Below are 21,554 nucleotides of genomic sequence, written 5' to 3' on the forward strand. Positions count from 1 at the left end.
TGAAGCTTACCAACCATCAGAGTTGGTACACCATGCTTCTGCTTGTTTATACACCTTATTTTCTTTGCAAAATTTTGACAGGGACCAGAATTTATCATTCTGAGCATCTGCACAGTTTAACTTCTTTAAAAATATATCATCCGTCTTTGACAACATAACCAGGAGGACAATATATTGTTTCCCAGTGTCAAAACAGAATGTTGGTGACCTTCTCTTTGAGAAGATTTGATCTCTCCTTGCTTTGAAGTTTGGCAGAGAAGTGGCCTTTGTATTAGGGTTATGTCTCTTCCTGTCCCTGTAATAGTCAACCTAACTGGTCTCTGAAAAGGTCCGGTTTTTTTTAGGTCATCTTTAACAGTGAAAATCTCAGAATACTAAGAAGTATTTACTAAATGTATGTGTATGTATATTCACTAGAGCCTTCTTAGTATTCTGAGACTCTTGTTCTTAAGAGTCCATCCTAATGAGCCTTGTAGATTTCAGTATGGACTGAATCATTTAGGCAGACTTTTCAGAAGTAGTTGTTACCTATGTGCTTTCTCGTTTCCTATCTTGAGACTCAGAGATGTGATTTGCAGGGATGCTGAGCATTCACGACAGCAGCAGAGGTTGAACAGAAGCTTTCAACATAAAGTAGTCTGATGCTGAGTACTCTGATGAATCAGGTCTTAGGCACCTTAAATTGGACACCCAAAATTAGTAACACTTTAGACCAGTGGTTTTCAACCTGTGGTCTGCAGACCCTTGGGGTCTGCAAACTATGTCTAAGACAGATGGTCCCCGAAAGATTCCTATGATCAATCAAAAGTATGTGAATACCCACACTTACAATTCAAAGGGGTCTGCAACTCAATTCTAAACTTTTAGGAGTCCTCAAATGAAAAAAGGTTGAAAACCACTGTTTTAGACCTTTTATCTCAGTCTTTGGCACTCGCAGTAAAATGGGGCTGATACCATCCCCAAGGTATTGTGAAGACTGTGGAAAACTCAGATATTGCACTGAGGAGAAAAAAAAACCCAGGGGAAAGTTTATCATTTTGTTTTCAATGCAATGAAGACGACCAATGAAATAATGAGGATAAAACTTCATAGACAGCACTTTGGATGTCTGTACACGAGCTGGGAGGCTACTCCGATGCACTGTAATTACAACGCATCAGAGCAAACTTTATTAATCAAGTCTGGTGGATCATGGTAATTATCACGCTTCGGCAGCCTCCATGTCTCATGTATCAGCATCCCCGCACTTCAAAATGGCAGTGGAGGCACATTATGTAAAGTTTGTTCAACGAGATTTAGATAAAGCACCCCAATTGCCATCTTGAAGCACAGGGATGCTGATACATGAGCTGCTTTGGGTGCTTTAAAGTGCTTTAATTAGAGCAGCTCTCAGACCCACTCTAATTAAAGTGCTGCCAGTCCTGGAATGTGTGTGAAAACACCCTTTGTGAGTACTATCCATCCTATTAACAGTGGCAAGGCGTAGGGGGTGCACTGGGAGAGCGCAGGTGCTCCCTCTGTCAGGCCGCGCTCACCGTTTAGGCGACAGGCAGGGGGGGCAGGTGCGAGCGCTGGTGCTCCCCCTGCGAGCGTTGGCCAGGGCGTGTGCCCCCCCATGGTTGTTGACTGGTGTCGGGGGGGGCACATACCCCACCCCCCAGCTCAAGATGCACCAGTTGCCCATGTATTAACAGAATGAAGCAGGGACATCCTGAATAGTTAGTATGTGATTATGAAGTTTAAGCATTATTATATGGAATGAATGAACCGTGCTGTATGTCTGCATTGCATTGGATTGCATGTCCTTGAAGTCTGTAGCATTTCAGATATATATATCCTAAACAGCTGGAAAAGAGCTTCTTTAAACGTCATATGGCAGCTACTCTAACATGAATTCCACAGATCTAGATGTGTTGTTAAAGTTAAAACTAACATCTTTTGATCATGTGAAAAAAAAAAAAATAATAATTCTCCCATTTTCTCCCAGAGCCTGGCCTTCCAAAAACTCAGCATGGAATCCAGACTGCTCGGTGGCAGTGGTGCCTGCAGAGATCCTCCTGGACGCTCCTTTCTAGCACAGCAACGGCATGTCACCAACACCAGAAGAAGTCTTTCAGTTAAAGTACCTGGTGCAACATCAGATTAAATTGCAAAATAAATGTCTACACTAAAGTGTCCTTAAAGAAAATTTTGTAGCTTCCATTTTAAGTACCTGACAAAAGAGGCAGTTGTGATGCTGGGCATCTAATATTTTAACATCAAAGCTTATTGGATATATTGATGTATCTGGTCAGTGGTATCTAAGAAGCACTGTGTAACAACTTTCCTAGGTCAACGTAGGTTTAATAACTGAAGTGTGTGTTTTACAAGCACAACTTTAAAGATGTATATTTGTCTTCAGAGTATATTGTACATAAATACAACAAATTGGCACTATATATTTAAAATGATATTTAATGTTTTCAGTCTAGAAAGTTGAAGACTGATTTTTAACAGAAGAAAAATTTTATGTTGAATCATACTTCAGAAAACTTTCAACACTAGGTATTTTTGTGGGGTTCTTGATAATTAAAAAAAACAACCAGTAGTTTGGCTGGAGGAGTCCAGATTTTTAAAATTGTGCATTTGCAATTCAGATTGATTTTTTGGCTTGCAAAACAGGTTAGTTTAGTGACTGGGATTTAACTTTTATGAGAGAAGACATACTTGTCACAATCTCACTTTGTCCCAAGGCAGAAGGATTTTATTTATTTTAAATGATTAAACCATTTAAATTTGTGTGTATTCTGACTAAAGAAAACCTGTTTTTGAGGTGTTGAATTCACTAAAAACAAAAACAAAAAAATCCATCTTCATTTATGAAATAGTTCTGTTTTTAAGAAACAAAACAAAGCCCAAACTTACCTTTTTAAAAATTTGCTGTAGGTTTCTTTTTCTTTTCTTTTACTATATTGTTCGTTAGGTGGAGCCATGCCCTCATATTTATTTAGTTCAGTTAAACATCACGCCACATAGAACTTGATCGTTCTCATTCTTTAGTTACGTATTTTCTGTTTAGTTACTCTGAGCTGGTGACACCAACCGCAAAGCGGGTAGGCCTTCTTTTTTAATTGATTAGCAGCATAGGCTGTTCAGCCTGGAAAAAATTCTCTAGCTGTACTATATCTAGTATCCCATACTGCTGATGGTGAAAATGGGATTGGTGTGAAATTCAATTTTTGTTTTTTATCATTCCCCACGGCACTTAAGTTGACATTTTGTATAAAGATGTCTTTTTGCATTAAGAGTGTATTAAAAAAAAGCACTTTTTTAAAAAAAAAACTATAGTTTGAATTTTCTGTGATGCTTCACAGACTGACTAAACCAGTTGAGCACGAGTGGTAAAATAACACAGTAAATAAAATTGCTTACCTGCATGTAGTTCATTATAGTAAATGCAATCACCTGCACACATAAAAACAAGCGTTTGTGTGTCTTCAACGTTAAAGCCATCTTCGTATGAAAGTTGGGCTCAGGTTTCCTTTGCAAAATTAAAAAATAGTCCTGTTGTTGAGTTTGTAATGAAATGTGAACATTAAATTGGCCTCACAGATCATTGGATAATTTACACGAACTTAAAAGCTTATTCCTTGACATCATGCTGCTGTATGGTCCTGAGATTGAACTGGGCCTCCTGCATGATGCGGCAGGAGAAGGCTAGTTATCCATTATTAGTGTTCTTTAAAAGTATTTCTTCAAAAAAGTGTGTTGCTCTGGTTACAGTATTACAAATATAGGCACTCGATTTAAATTTCCTCCTAAAATGTTTCACGGAAAGCTTTATTTAAAATCGAACCCCATTCTAATTGTATTATTCCTGTGATCAAGTAAAACACTTGTTGGGTAATTTGTGTCTTTCACGTTCTGTTTGGCAGGACTCTGCTTCTTTTGACTACCTCTGGGATTTTGAAGTCTTTTGCTGATGTATTGATATTGCTATTTTATGTTTGGTATGTTTTTAAGCTTTGACTGCCTGCTAATCTTATTCAGATGAGAGGGTGAGGGAAGGGACTTCAGCAGCTGTTGTAACACAATGTTTGTGTTTCAAAAGTTTGGTACGTTGGCATGTTCTTGGCCAGAGTAGGACAAAATTATTACTAATAGCATTGTAGGTATTTTGTTCCTGTATTTCTGCACATAACTCTTAAAGATTTTCTTCTTGAAGCATTTGTCTGGACTATAGTCTTGATGCACTCTGTCATACTGTATTATACTAGAAATGCAATGCTAATATCAAAAGTCAAGTACTAGTAAAAATAGAACTTTTCAATAAATGCCTGTAATTAAAACTTTTCAAAACTGCAGACCTAAGTACCAAAACACTGAGTATGGATAATGGTGTTTTTACTTATCTGAAGCTATGCCTTCTAAGCACTAAAATTTCACATAGGTATTCAAAGGCAGGTGGTGATTTCAGGGAATGATTATCCGTAATAATGCCCGTGACTATTTCAGCGAGGTGTCAGATGAAAATTAACTGAGTTAGAATTATTGAAATAAGTAAAACTCTAGGCACGTGACTGTTAGTTTTATTTAGCTTTTTTGAAGCCTAGTAAGAAAATAATTTTCACAGGACTGTTTAAATATAGACCACTTCCTGTGAGTGGCAGAGAAGATTAGGAAGAGACTATTCAGGATGATCTATTAACAAACTATACATTTCCACCTTTGTTAAGTTTGTGCAGGAGGTGCAGTAACAAGGATTTAAAAAATAACTTTTGATTTTGACTATGTTCTGAGAACGTGTATTCTTGGCAGACCTCCTTCAAAATGTTAAATGGCTTAGAATTGAATTGCTGAATTGTGTGTGTTTGGTTTTCTCAGATTTTCATAATATGGAGCGTTGTTGGATTACTGATTATTGTTGGCGTGATACAGAGAGGGGGATATTTGTATATTATAGCAAGAATAACTCATGTCACACCCAGATGTCACAGTTATGAAGGCATGCAGATTATTGAGATAATTGAATATTGTTCTGTTTCTTCGTATAGCTAAGAGTGTTGGAAGGCAATAACTCTGTGATTAATAGGTAATAAGAGCCAATGAAGAGGAGAAAAAGTCCTTGTTTTTAATTACCAGCTCAAGGATAGACATTCTGGCTGGGGTGGGTTTGATTTTACGTTATAATAAGATTTGTACGGGATTAACTGACGAAAACTATTTTGAACCTGGCTGTTCAGGTTGTTCTCTGTTAATAAAATAATCTTAATTTGGGATTATTAGATTTCTCATGCTCCAGGGTTCATAAGAGAGCAGTTTTGAGAAGTTTCTTTTAACATGTATTTTATTAGCATGAGTCATTCAGTAAAAAATTAACAAAGCTTTCCTCTGCACTTGTTGTTCTGCAAGAAATGTGTCAAAGTATTCCATTTTCTGTTGAAATCACTTGGGAAAAACTACTTCAAGCAATACTGATGTTTTAAGTAGCCCTAGCATGCTTAGGGGTTTTTTAAAAAGATTAAAATAACCTGTCAGTTTAATTGTCATGTCTGGGAAGTAACTTCTAAATCTTTTGGTTTTCTTTCTACTGATCTGCCAGGTTTGAGGTTTTCAATGTGTCGATGTCTACTTCCTTTGTTTAAAACAAATGTAAAGACTGTGGTACTGTGTAGAACTGGAAGAATGTTGCACTACTTTTTAAACTCCGGTTTTATTTTGTCTTTGGAAAATAACCTTTTATATTCACATAAAAAAAATCAAATGAATTCAGTGCTCTCTGTAGTGTGTTTGTTAGCCTTTAGTTTAAATTTCTTGGGGGGGGCAAAATCCATAGCTCCCCCTGAATTTTTACAGTGTTTGTCATGGCTGGCATCTCTGGGTGGTATCAGAATGTAGCTATTCATTCCAGGCAGAACAGTGCTAACATAGCTTTGCTATTTCCACTCTTCGCGCTGGCTTGTTGAGAACCAGCTGGTGTATTTTACTACTCAGCAAGGCAGTGTTTTGAGTAGATAGACCCATATTTCCTCCATGCCTTTCTGCGCTCATATATCTAGTCAAGCTGCTCAGCTAACTTGTCTTGGTCTGGTTCTCCACATGCCTTCCACTTCTTGAGGAATAGCCACTGGTAATCACGTGACTCCCGTCTCTTTTGGGGTTGTGCCCTGATGCTCTGTATCCAGCTGCAACTGCCTGGGGCCACTTTATAAAGTCCCGGCGGTGTCCGTGTTATTGCACACTGTGCATTTTTTATTTTTTTTCCTTCCTCTCAAGTTCTCGGTTCACTCTAGTATTCCTTATTATAGTTATGCCACTTGGCAAGGAAAAAAGGCCTTCAGCTCTGGGTGAGCTCCCAGTACTAGACTCCTGGATGGAGAGGGGGGTGTCATTCCCAAGGTTAAATGATACCCTCTTGTGAGTCTGCTGCTATTCCTGGTAATGAGTATTTTGTCTCAATGAAGCACAGATCCATCAGCAGGAAGGCCAGTCTCAGGATTATTTAGATTGAACAAGACCATTCAGATATTTTTTTTCCTAAGATGCTTTAAGTGGGTTCTGCACTAGATGATAATTTGTTTCAAGCCATCTTCCTGGTTTAGAGCCAGAGTTCGAACATCTTCTAGAGCCAGTACACCCCATTAGCATGGCACTGTCTGAGCTAGCTTACTGTATTGAGGCAAAGTTTATTTAGAGCTAGCTCAGATGTCCCCTGATACAAAACATCATGCCATGCAGAATACCTCCACTTGTAGGCCAACTATCTAGAGCAGAGCTGGCCACGTGGACATTGGGGACAGGGGTGTTGCACGTGTATGGGTTGCACATTAAGTGCGCAGCTGAGCTCTCCCTCTACCACACAAATGTCCTCCTGCCACCTCGCCCCATCCTGGAGAAAGGAAGAAGGAAACCTGGAAAACCTGGTCACCACTGCAGCAGGGGCCATGGAAACTGGAATATTTCCGTTTTGAAGCTACAAAGCTGCAAACTTTGCTACACACCTCTGAGAAATAGATGCAATAGTCGAAGGTCTTGGGAATCCGTAATTATAGCTGCTTGTAGCCAAATTATATAAAAATAGTTTTTTAAAAGGGTGAATCACAAGGTTAGTTTTCACTTGGGACACAGTAGCTATTTGCCCATGTGTGGGGCCCCTTGAAAGCATTGTTTAAGGGACTATTACTCTTTTATTGCTGTATCCTTTGGGGCAAGACAGTAGTAGACAGAATGAAGGGGAGAGTCATCCAAAACGAATTGCCTTGGAGAGCAGACAGAAGTTGCTAGAGATTCCTATGTTGTATATCCTTAGAATTGTCTTTTGTTGATTGCTGTCCCAGTTTTTTATAGCTTATCTGTGTTTAAGAAGATAACGAGTCTTCCTCTTACCTTTTAATTATTGCTTAGTGGGCGCATGTACATGTTGCCCTACGGCGCCGTAGTGGCATGCTGCATTGCCATACAGCGCGCTACGATGGTGTAGCAATCACATGGGTCTACACATGACTGGCAGCTACATCGCCATCGCAGGGAAATCGAACTGTGTGCAGGGTACACGGCACAGTACAGGTGGTTACATACGGTGATGTGTAGGCACGCCCACTGTCACTCACCTGACTTCATGGATTACCCTTGGTTGGTAAGTCTCAACCTACACATCTCTCTCTAGCTTTGGTCCCTCAAAACTCTTGTTGTTCCACTGCCAAGGCAATGTTATATCTCTCTCTAATGCACTCGGATCATGAAAATTCATGTGCTGCCATAATTACATTTGTGCAGGTGTGAAATAAATTGATTAAATTCTGGAGTCCATGGAGTTAGAAAAGGAAATGCTTCTCTTGTTCATGTGTTGATTTAGGATATTTGCTGCAAGTGTACCAATCCCTGGGCCGCAGCAACATAAGCACCTCTGGGGAGCTAGCGTTCTGTTTTCAGTAACTTTTTTTTTTATTTTTCATGGATTTCATGGACATTGCTCACTTTTCCCAGGCAAGGCTGGATTTCACAATTTCTGCAAAATCCCGATTTCGGTAGGCCCCTAGTTATGGACGGTGATTTCTGTGTTCTGTTGTTGTGTAAAGAGCAAAAAAAACAGCATGTGTAACCTGAAGGAATTGCTTTGGCAGAGGAGGATGCAAATGTCTGTACTAACACATACATCTGTACTAACATATACATCATGCTGCCTATATGCACTGCTACTCTAGCAGGGGTCCTAGTGGCTTTTGAAATCTGACCCAGGCTGAGCACTGCTAGAGGGCTCTCAAACTCTTAGAAGATTATTACTCCTAGTTCTGCATATCATGCATCAGTATTGCAGCACTTAAGCAAGGAACGTAATGGGATTTTTTTTCAAAAGAATGTCCTCAAACTTAGGGTTGAAAGAGACCTCAGGAGGTCATCTAGTCCAATCCCCTGCTCAAAGCAGGACCATCCCCAACCATAGCATCCCAGCCAAGGCTTTGTCAACTCAGGTCTTAAATGTCCAAGGATGGAGCTTCTCCAGCCTCTCTGGGTAACCTGTTCCAGTGCTTTACTACCCTCCTAGTGAGAGAGGTTTTTCCTAATATCTAACCTAAATCTCCCTTGCTTCAACTTGACACCATTGCTCCTTGTTCCACCATCTGCCACCACTGAGAACAGTCCAGCTCCATCTTCCTTGTAACCCCCCTGCAGGTAGTTGAAGCCTGCTATTAAATCCCCTCTCAGCCTTCTCTTCTCCGGACTAAATAAGCCCAGTTCCCTCGGTCTCTCCTCAGAAGTCATGAGCCCTAGTCCCCTAACCATTTTCATTGCCCTCCACCAGACTCTCCAATTTTTCTACATCTTTTCTATAGTGGGGGGCCTAAAACTGGATATAGTACTCCAAATGTGACCGCACCAGTGCTGAAGAGAGGGAAATAATCACTTCTTGCAATCTGCTGGCAACGTTCCTACTAACACACACAGCGCAGTATGCCGTTAGCCTTCTTTGCAACCAGGCCACGTTGCTAGCTCATCTTCAGAGTACGGTCCACTGTAACCCCCAGGTCCTTTTCTGCAGAGCTGCTGCCTTAGCCAGTTGGTCCCCAGCCTGTATTGGCACATGGGATTGTTCTGTCCTAAGTGCAGGACTTTGCCCTTGTCCTGTTGAACTTCACGAGATTTCTTGTGGTCCAGTCCTCCAATTTGTCCAAGTCTCTCTGAATCCTGTTACCCTCCAGCATAATTCCTAGTCCCACCTTGCTTGTTCCAGTGGCACATATGAAGTGCAAGCATAATGGCTGGGTCTCCCAAGGCTAGATTCTTTCTAAACTGAAGTCTAAGAGCTAGGAAAACAGGACTCTTGATAAGAGTCTCAGTGTTTCCCAACAAGGAAGAGTACCAGATCTGTCCATGGACTCCTGAGCGTATGCAACCTCCCAAAGGAAGGGCAACCTAAAGAAAGGACCATTGTATTCAGGATGTTTTTTCTGTGCAATTCAGGCTCTCTTGTGCTTTGCCTGTTCAGTAAGACAATGGTGTTTTCTGAACCCATGTGCAAAGCCTGCATTCGTGTCAAAATGCTCATTCTTGACTACTGAAGAAAGAGCCAAAATGTGTAAAACAGTAATCTCCCACTTCTGGGCGGGGCGGAGGTGTATTCAAGCTCTGTAGGAATCGGGCACTGGCACAAACAAGCAACAGAAAAGAGTTTAAGCCAGAGCATGCCTCAAGGGCTACCAGAGCACTGGCTGGACTCTTGTTCAGACTCCAAATGCTTAAAGCACGCAGAAGACTTGGCGGCTGCACCCTCTCACAGCAGCTGGGAAAGCTGTGTTGGGCCAGGTCTGTCACTTGCCCTTCGTTGTGAGCATTGAGGATTTGCTCAGACACCAGACAAAAACAGCATGGGAGAAAGGGTTATTTCTTCACAGTGAGGTGGGGAAACAGAGAAGGGCATCTTCTGCTTCATCCTCTGCTTTGGTAGCTTGTCGTGCTGCCGCTGCTTGGCCACGTGTACTCGGTGCTTTATTTGCCCAAGTGTGCTGGAGTATGAAGGGCAGCAGTTAAATATTTATTGTATGGGAGGCGCAGGGGTTTTCAACCTTTTTAATAAGTCTAGCTCCAGCAGCCAGATGCGGAGCGGCAGCAGTGCGGGGTGGTGGGTGGTGGCAGGCTTCCCCCCCCATCCGGCTGGCCAGGCAGTGCCTGTGTGACTTGCGGAGGGGTGCTGCTGCCCTTGTCCCCCTAAGCCCCTCGGCCCTGCTCCTGGCAGCCAGCAGTGCAGGGTGATGGGTAGCAGCACTCTGTCCCCACATGTAGCCCGTGAGGCCTTCCCAAGTACCCCAGGGGGGTACACATACCCCCAGTTGACAACCCCTGCTCTAGTGCACCCTTGGCTTCTGGCCTGGGCCAATGCAGACATGTGGCTGCATTTCCGCAAGCAAAAGTGAATGTCTTTGCACTTGCTTATCATTTCAATTTACACAATTTAGACTAACCTGCCAGCATTGAATTAATTGAGCCTCAGGCTTTTTGACTGTACATAGCCCAAACAAGCTATTGCCTTTTTGTGGTGCTTCTAATACAGAGAAGACAGGGGCATTTGGGGACCTGTGCATGGGGCTCGCAGCACCATCTACAGCAATTCTGAGAAGTGAGGTCATGGCAAAATTTTTCCCACCTCTTCCTAGCAAGGTAGGGCACAGATTTTGTAGAGCTGAGGGTTCATGGTGAGTCCTATTCTGACCCGGAGGTTGAGCTTCACATCCTTTGGAGCCTGGAATGTGAACCTCTGAAAAAGGACAGTGAAGACAGGAACAGCTCCGCTCTAGCCAGCTGCTCTCCCGGGCAAACCCTTTTCCCTGAAATGACAGCAACATTTGGCTGCATCAGCCAAAGGATGGTGTTAAAAAGTGACATTGGGTTTCATGACAAATGAGGCTTTAACTTTCCGCAGCAGAATAAGCATTGCTTTTACTTCATGACCACAAAGGCTAGGAGATGGTGTTTACCACCAGCTTCTCTTTTGCTAGCTTAGTACTAAATTTTCCCAGCAGCCCCTGGATAAGCTTGTCCACAGTGGGACACTGTCTGTCCCACTGCCATCTCTCCATCTTTTTCATTCAATGAAAATCCAGTGCAAAAAAACCCAAACGAGCGGAGTTGAGGGGGAGGGTGGGGACAGGCCGGAAGCCAGAGCCTCATCCCGTGACCACTTCCATGAACCAGACTGTCTCGAGCATGCACCTCTCCTGGTGCCACCTGTCTTCTTCTCTTGACTGCCAGACTTAACAGGAGGAGGAGGAGAGGCTGCTCGGTGGAGGCCCGAGTCTCCAGCCTGGTAGCAAGGGCACTTTGCTAGCAAGTGGGAGAATCAGTTCCAACCCCTGCAGGGTGAGTCTTGTCTTCAGGCCCCAGTGGAGCAGGATCTGCTTATCCATTTATTCAGTGACTATCACATGCCAAAAAAGGTAGTAGTTGCAGAGGTGGTGAAGGGTCCCAATCCAAAACCCAGAGCATTCTCCTTTTCTGGACTGAGCCCATGCACTGAGCCACACTCCCTTCAGCACGTGCTCTTCCAGACCCCACAGACTAGTCCCAGTACACCAATTTGAACAAAAGGGGTAGAGGTGGCTCCTTGCTGTTCCTATTCCCTAGTGGGGGGGTTCAGAGCATTTTACTGGGGAGTGGGCAGTACAGGGTCAAGTCCCTCTGGGCCTCCTATCATATTTATGGGGATGTACACACAGCACTCTGGCAGACTGGCTGCAGGACACAGCTCCCAAGTATTTAAGGCAACACTTTGGCGTAGGACCCAGGCTGATGTGTCCTCCCTCATCCCTACCCCTGGTGCTTAGCTGGTCCCTGCTTCTGACATTGGCTCACCTTTTGGCCCTCAACCATAATCATGAGGCCAAGCTGGCTTCACTTTGGTCCATTATAAGGCAACATGCACTTCAGTCCCAGGACCCAAGCCTTGGCCATGATTTCCATTTCTGATCTTTCCATTTTTCCATGACACCTTACAGAAGTGCTCTGGCCAAAACCAAAGACCCAGAGGCCCAAGCCTGATGCTAATGAAAAGAATTGAGTATGTCCCACCTGCCGAAAAGGGCAGGAAAACTTCCCTCCTGAACTGTCCATCCTTTAGAAAGCGCTCAGGGTTAAAGGCATCGGGAGTTTCCCACTCATTCTTGTCGAACAGAACTGACACATTGCAGGTCAGACTGGTACCCTGGGAAGAGAGTAAGAAGGAATTAACCCCCCACCCCCCAATCTTTGTTTCCTCTTTAAATGTGACTCGCAAAGAGAGGGAAAAAGAGAAGCTGGATCAAGCTTCTCTTTTTCAACTTGTATGATGTATGAAGTGGGTTTTCTAGACAGGACATTTATTCTTCCTCTTTCATTTTATAATCTTATAAGGTGACGTGGAGCAATGCCCGGGTCACACTGAATGACAAAACTCCGGTCGCTGGCTAAGCTCCAGCATGAAGTTATTCCTCAGTGGACACGTCTACATGTGTCATTAGTACGCAGCAACAAACTGTGGAGCTTATTGCTCCTGGGAAGCTCCTGAGCGCACGGTTTACATATGTGCCCAGACCGCAGTACACTGAGCCAGGTTGCAGCAGACCCAGCTGGCAGGGGCTCAGGGGGTCCTCCTGCCTGCCCAGGGCTGCTGGGACCCGGCTCAACATGCTGTAGAGGAGCTGACTGGGGCACGAGGGTGCTTCAGCCCAGGGCTAGTTGGCAGGCAGCCCCCCCATTGAAATACCCTTGTGCCCCAGCCAGCCCCAGTCACTGTCTACATCTGCACTGCTGCTCACGAAAAAACTCTGCAGCAGGATAGTACTTGTATTTACAAGTCCTGCCGTGCTGTGGAGTTTATTAGTTGCGGGCACCCTAATAGCACACATGTAGGCGCTGAGATGTTTACTGCACAGTAAATTAGCTCTGCAGTAAACGTCTTGTGTAGATGCACCCAGATATGAGCTCAGGACCACTGAGACAGGGTTCTGCACTTGACGAAGCATCAGTGAAAAAAGGAGGAGGAGGGGGCAAGACAAATCTGCCCAGCTAACTAACTAAAATGGCTGGGGTAGGAACTCCAGCCTGCTCCCTGCCATGAGAAGCTCCTGACTGGTAGGCTGGGTGGGGTCAGTGAGAAACGCTGCCGGAGGAAGTATCCGTCTGGGAACTTCACTTTATATTATTAAGGACTCTGGACCAGGGTTGATTCCCTAAGTGGGTTCAGCTTCTGAACCATACCCTGCGAAGGTGACTAACTGCATAGCTCTGGTTTTATCTCCTCTTCATTAATTTCCTCAACCCAGATAAAGGAAGTCAGAGTACGGTGCCTTCCAGGTTACCTTCGGCAGATGGCCTCAACCCTGGTTGTCAGTCGGGGAACATTTAAAGGTACAATGTTGCCCATCCTTTGAATTTCCTGCACAGCTGTGGTGGTGTATGGCATATTGTCTCTGTCATCCAGGGCTGGCTGGCGGGACTGGCCAATTGCTGTGTCAATCTCTGCTTGCATGCTCTCTGCAGAAAAAGCAGAGTTGAACATCGGTGCAAAAACAAGCATACTCTTGAAACAACAGGCGTAGAGCGTCAGAAGTTGGCGCTCTAAGATGCAGCCGCAGAGATCAGATTTGACATCTGAACATCAAACTATGTAAGATGTACACCTGCGAAGAGGGCTGTATTTCACTGGCTGGAGGAGAGGAATATATAAGGAAGGGTTAATTGCCCATGAGGCTGTGGCAGCATTGGAAGGAGGAAAAAAACCTGTTCCCAAACCATGAATATCCCAATAGCATAACAAGGGTGGGACAGCAGGGGCAATTACTTGGGAGGCAGATGAATAACTGGGGACAACACAGTCTCGTGCCATGCTGTCAGTGTGGGATCCTGCATCGTGATCACCACTCTTTTACTTTGCTCTCTAGCTATAAAGGTGCGACTGGCCCTGGGGGCCGGCACTGGCCCTTCTCTGTCCCAGTTCTCTGTCTACAAAACAGGAAGGCTTTGCTTCAGGCATACATAGGCAGGGATATTAAACTGTAATTACCTATCCTAAACTGAGAAATGACAAATGTTAATGAAGCAAAGCGATGGGTTTATGCCAATATAACATAAGCTTCTCTGAGCCTTGGACGGGATCTAAATCAAATGCGTATCTTCTCTTAAACTCGTGATGTTCTTTGCTCTCTCGCTCTGCCCAGAGCTGTATAATTCCTTTCCCACCATAATGAAGTGGCTCCCAGGACACCATCACCCCCTTTTTAAAAATGGGGGAAAACTGAAATGTTTTGTGAAAGAAAGAGATTGCAAAGCACAAGGAGGACTGGGATCCAGCGGACACCAGGGACTTCATTGACTGCTAGCTGAAGGAAATCACAAAGGTAAGAGAGAATGAAAAAGAAAACCCTGCTCCAGCCAGATATCAAAATTACAAGCGGGGGACTGAAAAAAAAACCTTGTTTTTTTGTGTGTAAAAGAAAGGTGAACGAGAATGAATCCAGAACTGGCCAATTCAGTTGTATCACGAGACGCTGACCCCTTATAAATTAACACTTGAATTCTCCACTTAAGTGCTTTCAGCAAAGCACTTAAGCACGTGCTTTTACTTGGAGTGTGAACAGAGCCCCCGTTGGCAGCCCATAACTCCCATGCTTAAAGAGAAGCACGTGTTTGAACATGGAGATGAGCTGAGGCCTAAAAATGTGTTAAAAAGTGTTAACTGGGCTCTGGGTCCAGAACCAAAACAGCTGTGACCAGCAGGTATCGTGACTTGAGCATCAGCTCTCAAAGCAGCACAAACGTCCTTCTCAAAACACGGCAGTCTTTTCTGCCGTAAGCCCTATGCTTGGTGGTGCTGGGAACTGCCAGCTTGCACTGAAGTTGATGGACACTGCTGGCGCACAGCACCTTGCAAGCCTGAGCCTAGAACATGGCTTTGAATCATATTAATATTATTTATATGGACATGAGTAGAACTGGAGTGTTTCTTTTCAGAATGAAGCCAGTCCATCTTTCCATGAAAATAATCTTTTATTCGCTACACTGGACCTTTTTTTTTTTACTGGAACTGAGACAACCTCCACAACCATCCTCTGGGACCTACTGTACATGGCCGTGTATCCAGAAATTCAAGGTAAAATGGTTATGGCTCTAGCCCAGCAAGAGAGGCTTATGGTAAGATTTCAAATGCTGCATTATGAAAAGCCTATGCCCAAATGCTTTCTTTCCAAAGATTGCCCCCAGTCAGAAATCTTGTATTACAGTTAATTTTCCCCCTCAATTAAACACCCAGCAACTAATGAAGAAGCAAGGAGCAAAATCCAGAGTGTCAATAACATTGATCGAAGGAGAAAACAACCTTGAGTCTCAAGCAGGGGACTGAAGTCCCTGATATTTGATGTACCTGATAAAACGACGGTGCTCATTTCTGAAAGGACTTTGATTGCTGGGGATGAAGGAGGGTTTCCTTCATTTCTTAAATGTAGCCGAAGATCTATTTTATCCTCAGCGCTGACTTGTGTCCCAGTGAATGCAGACGGGGCAGGGTATCTGCACTTTGGTCCATCGGATAAAGTTGCAGAGGAAGCCTGTGCTGGGAAAATGTGGGAGCTTTGCCTTACACACAAAACCAGTGAACATGTTTCTTCATATTCCAATGTCCTTTGAAACAGGCTTGGGACTCTGACCCTGCTATTTGGAATGGGGACAAAATAAAATATGTATTGAAAATGTTTCAACATTAATTATTTGAGGGGGAAGTGGGAGAGCCTGGAGTCAATAACTTGTGCCTTCCACACCGATGTTTATTCATCTCAAGCTCTCAAAGGGCTTTTGACAATACATCTCATGATGTTTGGGGGGGAAAAAAGAGAATTAGCTCCATTTTACAGGTGGGAAAAACTGAGGCATGAGGAAAAAATGTGACTTTCCCATGAAGTCACCCAGAAAGCCAGAAACAGAGCCTGAAATAAAACCCAGGTCTCCCTAGTCCCAACTTAGTGTTCCCTCCACTGGGTTATGTCCTTGCTCGGTCAGCTGGTCGTGTCAGCCGATGCTGATGCCATGGTGTCAGCAGCAGGATTGTCCAGAGGCATAACAAGGTGACCTGGCATCCAGGGTAGCAGGGTTTATGGGTGCAGCAGTGGCTTCTGGCTGGCGCCTGTCAAAGATCAAAGTCTTTGATTTCAGATGCCAATGGCAAAAGGTCAGATGGCAAAAGGTCAGAAGCTAACACAACAAACTGCAATTGTAGTCTATCCCTCTGTATTAACAGTGCTGCATATACACACCCCTATCTGTGCCTCATTTCAAATCACTTGAGCTCCCATACGAGAGAGAGAAACTGACCTTGACAACTCAGCACGAAAGATATCGGTACCCATGGTGACCAGATAAAAATGAAACTACCTTTAATGAAGTTGTAAAATTAAATAATGTACTATGCTCGCCCTCCTGTGACCAAACAGGACCAGTACCATCTAAGCAAAAAATAACCTCCCTTTTTTCTGAAACTTGAGCAAACAAAGAGAGCACAAGTGCCAACTCATTAATTATGCATGCCTGGCGTGTAGTAATTCGTCACCTGACCAAGTATAACTTTGAAAGAACTGCTGTACTTTTGGTGTCTGATTGGGAGAGGCAGACAATATAATATGCAACCGCAGGCTGCCTACAGGCACACTTCTAACAAGAGCCTGGGCAGCTGAAGGAAGTGTCACCGTTCACATGGGGCATCTGCACAACCCCGCACTAACCACTAACCTCTCTCTTCTCTCCCAGCAACAGGACGCTATAGGCAGCATCGATGCTGGGACGACTGGAAGCTGGCCTCCTTGCTGTGTGGGGTGGATCAGTCGGAGTCAAGCACAGGCTGGCGATTCAGCTACAGGTGAAGGAAGAGGGGTCACCATCTGCAGATGAGGGTGACTCATCCCAAATATAAAACTGGAGGCCAGCTAGGATCCCCTGGGGGAGAAGGGGGACAAAGGGAGGTCTTGAGAACATAGGAAAGTACTGAAGAGAAAGAGCATCTGAACACCTCAATCTGGCCAAAGCAGAAATGAATCAAGGAACAAGAACAGTGCGGACCTACTCGAGTCTGCCTCCACTATAACCATCACAAGAAGTGGTAGGGTTGAGTTCAGTTGATTTGATGGACTTGATTTCCAAGTTATACCTGGGTCCAAACAGAGCCATGGAGGTACAGCGTCTCACCCACCAACTGCAGCAACTTCTGGAACTGCCTGTCGTGACAGTCAAACCGGCTGCCAAAAGTGATGGAACATATAACGTTGGAAATGGCGTGGTTAACTTTAAAGCAAGGGTCAAAGGATTCCCTGTAAAACACCAAAAGAGAGACATCGGCTCTCTCCCAGCCTTTGTGGAAGACAGAGAAGTTGTTGAGAGGGTGTGATTGATCTGTGTGAAATCCGCTGTTTGCACGCACCTCACATGCAACCTCGGTGAGGATCCGTTAAACACATGGGCTGGGCAAGCAACGCATCCAAGCAGCTACTTCAAGCCAGCTTTATTCCATTCTTCCAAAGTTTTTTTTTTTCCACACAGGTTTCTGCCTTCATAATAGCTTAGCTAGATTTTATCCATACTTCTTCCCTTGGATAATTAATGGGAAAAATTGTAGGGCTGTCATGTAAACCCACTTTTCTATGTGGAGGCTGGGGGCAAGCAGACCCCAAATCAGGCTGCAGTCCCATTCCTGATAGAAAGAAAATCCAAAAATTGCCAAATTTCCAAATGTTGCTGATTTCTGGATCCAAATCCAGATTGTTACCCGAGTCGCTGATATTTCTGAGTTTTAGCAGAGCCAGATTCGGACACAATTTAATATTCCTTGCATGTAATCTCATGCTCGTCACAGCTCATCAGATCGTGAAAGAAAACTTCAAATGTCTTTCTCTTCCTCAGCTGCCTCCATGAGGTACGCTATCTCCTGTTGTATTCGCTCCTCTAAGCTTCTCTTCCCCAGGCCAAAGTTTCTTAGAGTTGACAGGGCAACTCGTCTCTGTTGTTTCCAGCTCTATCCATTAGCAGAGACCAGCCCGATCCTGAGAGGTCACTCCTGTTACTTTGTGGTGACGCTAAAAGGTTAGAAAGTCATAACACTCCCTTTTTTTTTTGTGAAAACTTAGCAAGGGCTGGTTCTTTTTCCAGAGAAAGAGATCCTGGCATATCACTGTTGGGCTGCGAAAACAAGTCAGCCCATTTCCTGCCACCTCTTCACCTCTGTATGTGCTTGAAGAACGTGGGCAAGTGAAGGAGGCGCAGTACAATACCTGATTTCAGTGGGAATCGGGTACATCGATATCTTTGGGGGTCTGGCCAAAAGCTACTTAGAAAGGCTTTGGCATTGTTTTGTAATATTTCTGGGTTCAGTTGGGTTGGCTTTTTTCACAGTCTCTGTGATAATGTGTGGCTCATTTTCCTTGACCTGCTCGTGCACTTGTTCCTAGCATCTGAGAAACCAGGCGGTACCTACAAAAACGCATGCCTCTGTGAATGAGTTTGTCTGCAAGGGGCCACAATGCCCTGCCACCTTCTTTTTCCATACACTGTTATACCCTGGAAAAGAGTAGGTTAACAGTGCCTCAAATTAAACCTGGGGGTGGCGGTGGATCTCTGCCCTGAGTGTCTCACCTGCTAGGGGCAGAAACAATACAGTGAACGAGTTAGTGTATGAAGACACACATAGCAACATTAAATTCAAGCCCCAGCGCCAGGAGACTCCTTGCTGTCTCTGCACCCAAAAGAAGCATTAAAAAAACCCCAGTATGAAAGACTGGCTTCAGAGAGACTCCAAGGCCACAGTAGGGTTAACATTTTAGGCTGGACAGAGAGGAATCGCAAGTCCTAGGAGAAGGCCAGGCCTGGAACTCACTCAGGGCATCTTGGAGAGTAAAAGCCCTCCTGTCCATCAGCTGACCCGGAAGATAGCTCGCTGGTGGAATAAAGGATAGCCAGGTAAAGCAGGGACCAAGATAACCTGGTTGCACTGTCCCAGAAGCCAGGGTCTCACTCACTCTGGACGCTATGCCTGGATTGGCTTCAAGGGGTTTTCAGAAAGAGAGCGACCTTGTTAAGACTTGAGGCCCCCCCGAAAAGTAAAGCCCCTTTGGGGAATCTGTGGTTGTTATTATCTCAGCACTGATTTCAGGGGACCCCCTCATGTGACACACATGTGTTAACTCTTAGTGTCACACTTGAAATGCCTGTCCTAAAGAGAGACGAGGGTCTTTGGATAAATCTGATATCTTTTATTAGACCAACTAACATATTAGGAAAAATTCTTCTTTGAAAGCTTCAAGTACAAACACCCTTCTTCAGGCAGAGGAAGCAACTGTGAGACACTTCCTCTGCTTGAGGAAGGGTACTTAGACCCGAAAGGTTGCCAAGAGGAATTTTTCCAACTATTTTAGTTGGTCTAATAAAAGATATCAGATTTACCCAAAGAACTTTGTCAGCCTATGTCCTTAGACCAACACGGCTACAACCAACACCCCTTTCCTAAAGAGAAACTCACCCAAGCTACCACGGACCTCCAGCATAATGGGGATCAGGGGACAAGCTGCAAAGTTTTCACCCTGATGAACAAGTGTTTCCTTCGCCAGCTGCAACCCCTTCACAACAAGTGTCTCATAACCAAGCTGCAGGCTGAAAATGTTGCCATATTTTTCAGCAAGCTGGAAAAAAAATAGATGATGTGATATTGTTCCTAGTGAACTTGTTTCTTAATGAGCATTTGGGATGTTGACAAAATGCCTTGCTATTCTCGCACAACTTCCTTACAAGTTTTTGCTACCCCATACCTCAGAGGCTTTCTTAAAGTCTTGTAATTAAATTACACCAAGCCCATGTGCTGTTGAAAATCCCTTCTCAATCTTACCAGTCTCATCTATCTCATGCAAACCCTTCTAACTGGGCCGAGCATCTCAACCCCAGTCTTTCATGGCTTAACAACCCTCTATGAGCAGCTTCTTCCCTGTCAAGTACTTGTGGGCTTCCCACTGCCTCACCTGACTTTCTGTACTCTTAAAAAAAAACAAACCTGAATGTCTCTCAGATCCCTACAACACCTTCCATACTCTTAGTCCCCATCTGACCTGACACCTTGCCATCCACAACACAGAGATTGGGATTTCCTGGTAATGCCAAGTGTGTTTTGAAACATCCCCATCACCGACAGATGCAGCCTCAGTGCATCCTGCTTCTTGAGGATTTCCACTGGGGAAGAGGATCTGAAGTGGACGCCACCACATCTTGGCCAAGTAAAAAGTGTGCCCTGGATTTCCTGCACCATAACAACCCCAGGTCATTGCAGCGGCTCCCGGGGGCTTTCTGTAAAAGCCAGTTCAGAGCAGTCTAACCTAGTTTCTCAAGAGCTGGACCAGGAACTCGTCACTGGCTGCTGCGAGACTTTGTGGCTCACCACTCCCTGTTGGCTATTACTCTTGAAAACTAATCCCTCTCCTGTCACCTCTTACCTTCTTCATGGAGAGATGAGGCTGCTTGAAGTCCAGATGGAATATATGACCCAGGAATGGAAGGGGCAGTGGTCCCGGAGTGAAATTTGCTGGACGGCTCCTCTTCATATAATCAACCATCAGCAGCCCCACGACCATGAACACCGCAAAGGTCCGGAAGGACACGTTCTCCCAGAGGATGGCCAAAGCGGGGAGAAACTGCAGCTGCATCGACCTGCAAAGGAAGTGGAAGTGGTTGTGAAGCAAAATGGGAGAGCAGAAGCAACAACCCTACCCGGCGTCTTTACAATGGGAGAAGAGTCAAGGTTACAAACACAGTGAATGGGATTAACAAGCACACGCGATGTTCCCAGCAGGGTGCCAGCCAAGGAGTCCTTCCTGCTAGCCCCGTCTCTGCCAGACAGCTGGCCTGGCTCTCCCTTCTGGGCCACCATTTGCTCCCCCCTCATCTCAACATTTGCATTGGCTTGCATTGGCAGATGCTTCATTCCTCTTCGCCAGCCTCTGTCTTAAAAAAAACAATCCAGTAAAACCAGATTTTTACAAATCCACAGCGAGGAAGGGGAAGAATCTTGTTACAGCAGGTGTCAAGGTGAGTTTGTGGCTGTAATTTCACCCTTGCCCTGTACACAGCCCTGGGAACGCTTCTCCACCGCACCCTCCCCACACGCCTGTGCTTATGTTTCCCACAAGAGTGCTAGAGCTGAGTGCTTTTAGCGTCCGTGAGCTCAACGGAGCTATCTGCATTACATCCGGGGCGGTCCCCATGGCACGCCCTAGTCCTCCCTGCAGACCCAACAGCCAGAAAAGAGGAATGGTTTCCATGCCCCATTTCCAGGCTTGACTGAGTGAGAACAGGTGAGGGGCAAGATTATGCGTGATTTCTGCTTACTGCCGTCAGCCCCAAAGCTGTACAGGATCAGTCAAAAAAAAAATCCCTGCAGGCATCTCCCTGACTTGGTGTTGCCCCCATACCGGAGCACTCTTCTGGCTTAGATCAGCGAACTCTAAGGAGTCTAGGGTCCCACCCGTGGCTTCGTCTCTGAATCAAGGCACTCCTTTTCTGTGCAGTGAGCTCACTTCTTCCCC

At 44.7% G+C, this 21,554-nt stretch overlaps 3 protein-coding genes across 4 annotated transcripts in view; 1 reads left to right on the forward strand and 2 right to left on the reverse strand.

Moving 5' to 3' along the window:
- Positions 1-5,747, forward strand: part of HOOK1 (hook microtubule tethering protein 1) — a 40,358-nt gene extending 34,611 nt beyond the window's left edge. The window contains exon 22 of the mRNA XM_090048463.1: positions 1,988-5,747. Within this exon, the coding sequence (XP_089904589.1) occupies positions 1,988-2,146 (159 nt within the window). The 3' untranslated portion in view covers positions 2,147-5,747. The remainder of the gene's footprint in view (positions 1-1,987) is intronic.
- Positions 5,748-10,627: 4,880 nt separating this feature from the next.
- LOC149863522 (cytochrome P450 2J4-like) lies at positions 10,628-13,510 on the reverse strand. Its single transcript, XM_090048460.1, is given in 4 exon segments — positions 10,628-10,752; positions 10,755-10,802; positions 12,043-12,226; positions 13,331-13,510. Coding segments are annotated over 4 exon segments (537 nt in total).
- A 1,478-nt stretch (positions 13,511-14,988) lies between these two features.
- Positions 14,989-21,129, reverse strand: LOC149863523 (cytochrome P450 2J4-like). 2 transcript variants are annotated; one of them, XM_090047833.1, is made up of 3 exons: positions 20,466-21,129; positions 19,505-19,664; positions 14,989-16,932 (listed from the first exon to the last, which is right to left on the reverse strand). In XM_090047833.1, the coding sequence occupies exons 1-3, from the start codon at positions 20,673-20,675 to the stop codon at positions 16,895-16,897; spliced, it is 408 nt and encodes a 135-aa protein (XP_089903959.1). In that variant the 5' UTR covers positions 20,676-21,129; the 3' UTR covers positions 14,989-16,894. The 2 variants fall into 2 exon arrangements, with proteins under 2 accessions (XP_089903959.1, XP_089903960.1); XM_090047834.1 differs by having other exon boundaries at positions 14,989-18,459.
- Positions 21,130-21,554: the final 425 nt, after the last annotated feature.

The sequence above is a fragment of the Crocodylus siamensis genome, chromosome 5 (assembly GCF_052110815.1).
Source record: "Crocodylus siamensis isolate JL-2025a chromosome 5, ASM5211081v1, whole genome shotgun sequence".
NCBI lineage: Eukaryota > Metazoa > Chordata > Crocodylia > Crocodylidae > Crocodylus > Crocodylus siamensis.

Bases quoted from the DNA above. Each gene is read 5' to 3' on its own strand.
- LOC149863523 (XM_090047833.1), bottom strand. From the start codon at position 20,675: ATGCAGCTGCAGTTTCTCCCCGCTTTGGCCATCCTCTGGGAGAACGTG. The intron at 19,665-20,465 runs GTAAGAGGTGAC...TTTTTTTTCCAG, and splicing joins CTCATCTCTCCATGAAGAAG to CTTGCTGAAAAATATGGCAA. The intron at 16,933-19,504 runs GTGAGTTTCTCT...CTTCTCCCCCAG, and splicing joins GGAGGTCCGTGGTAGCTTGG to GGGATCCTAGCTGGCCTCCA.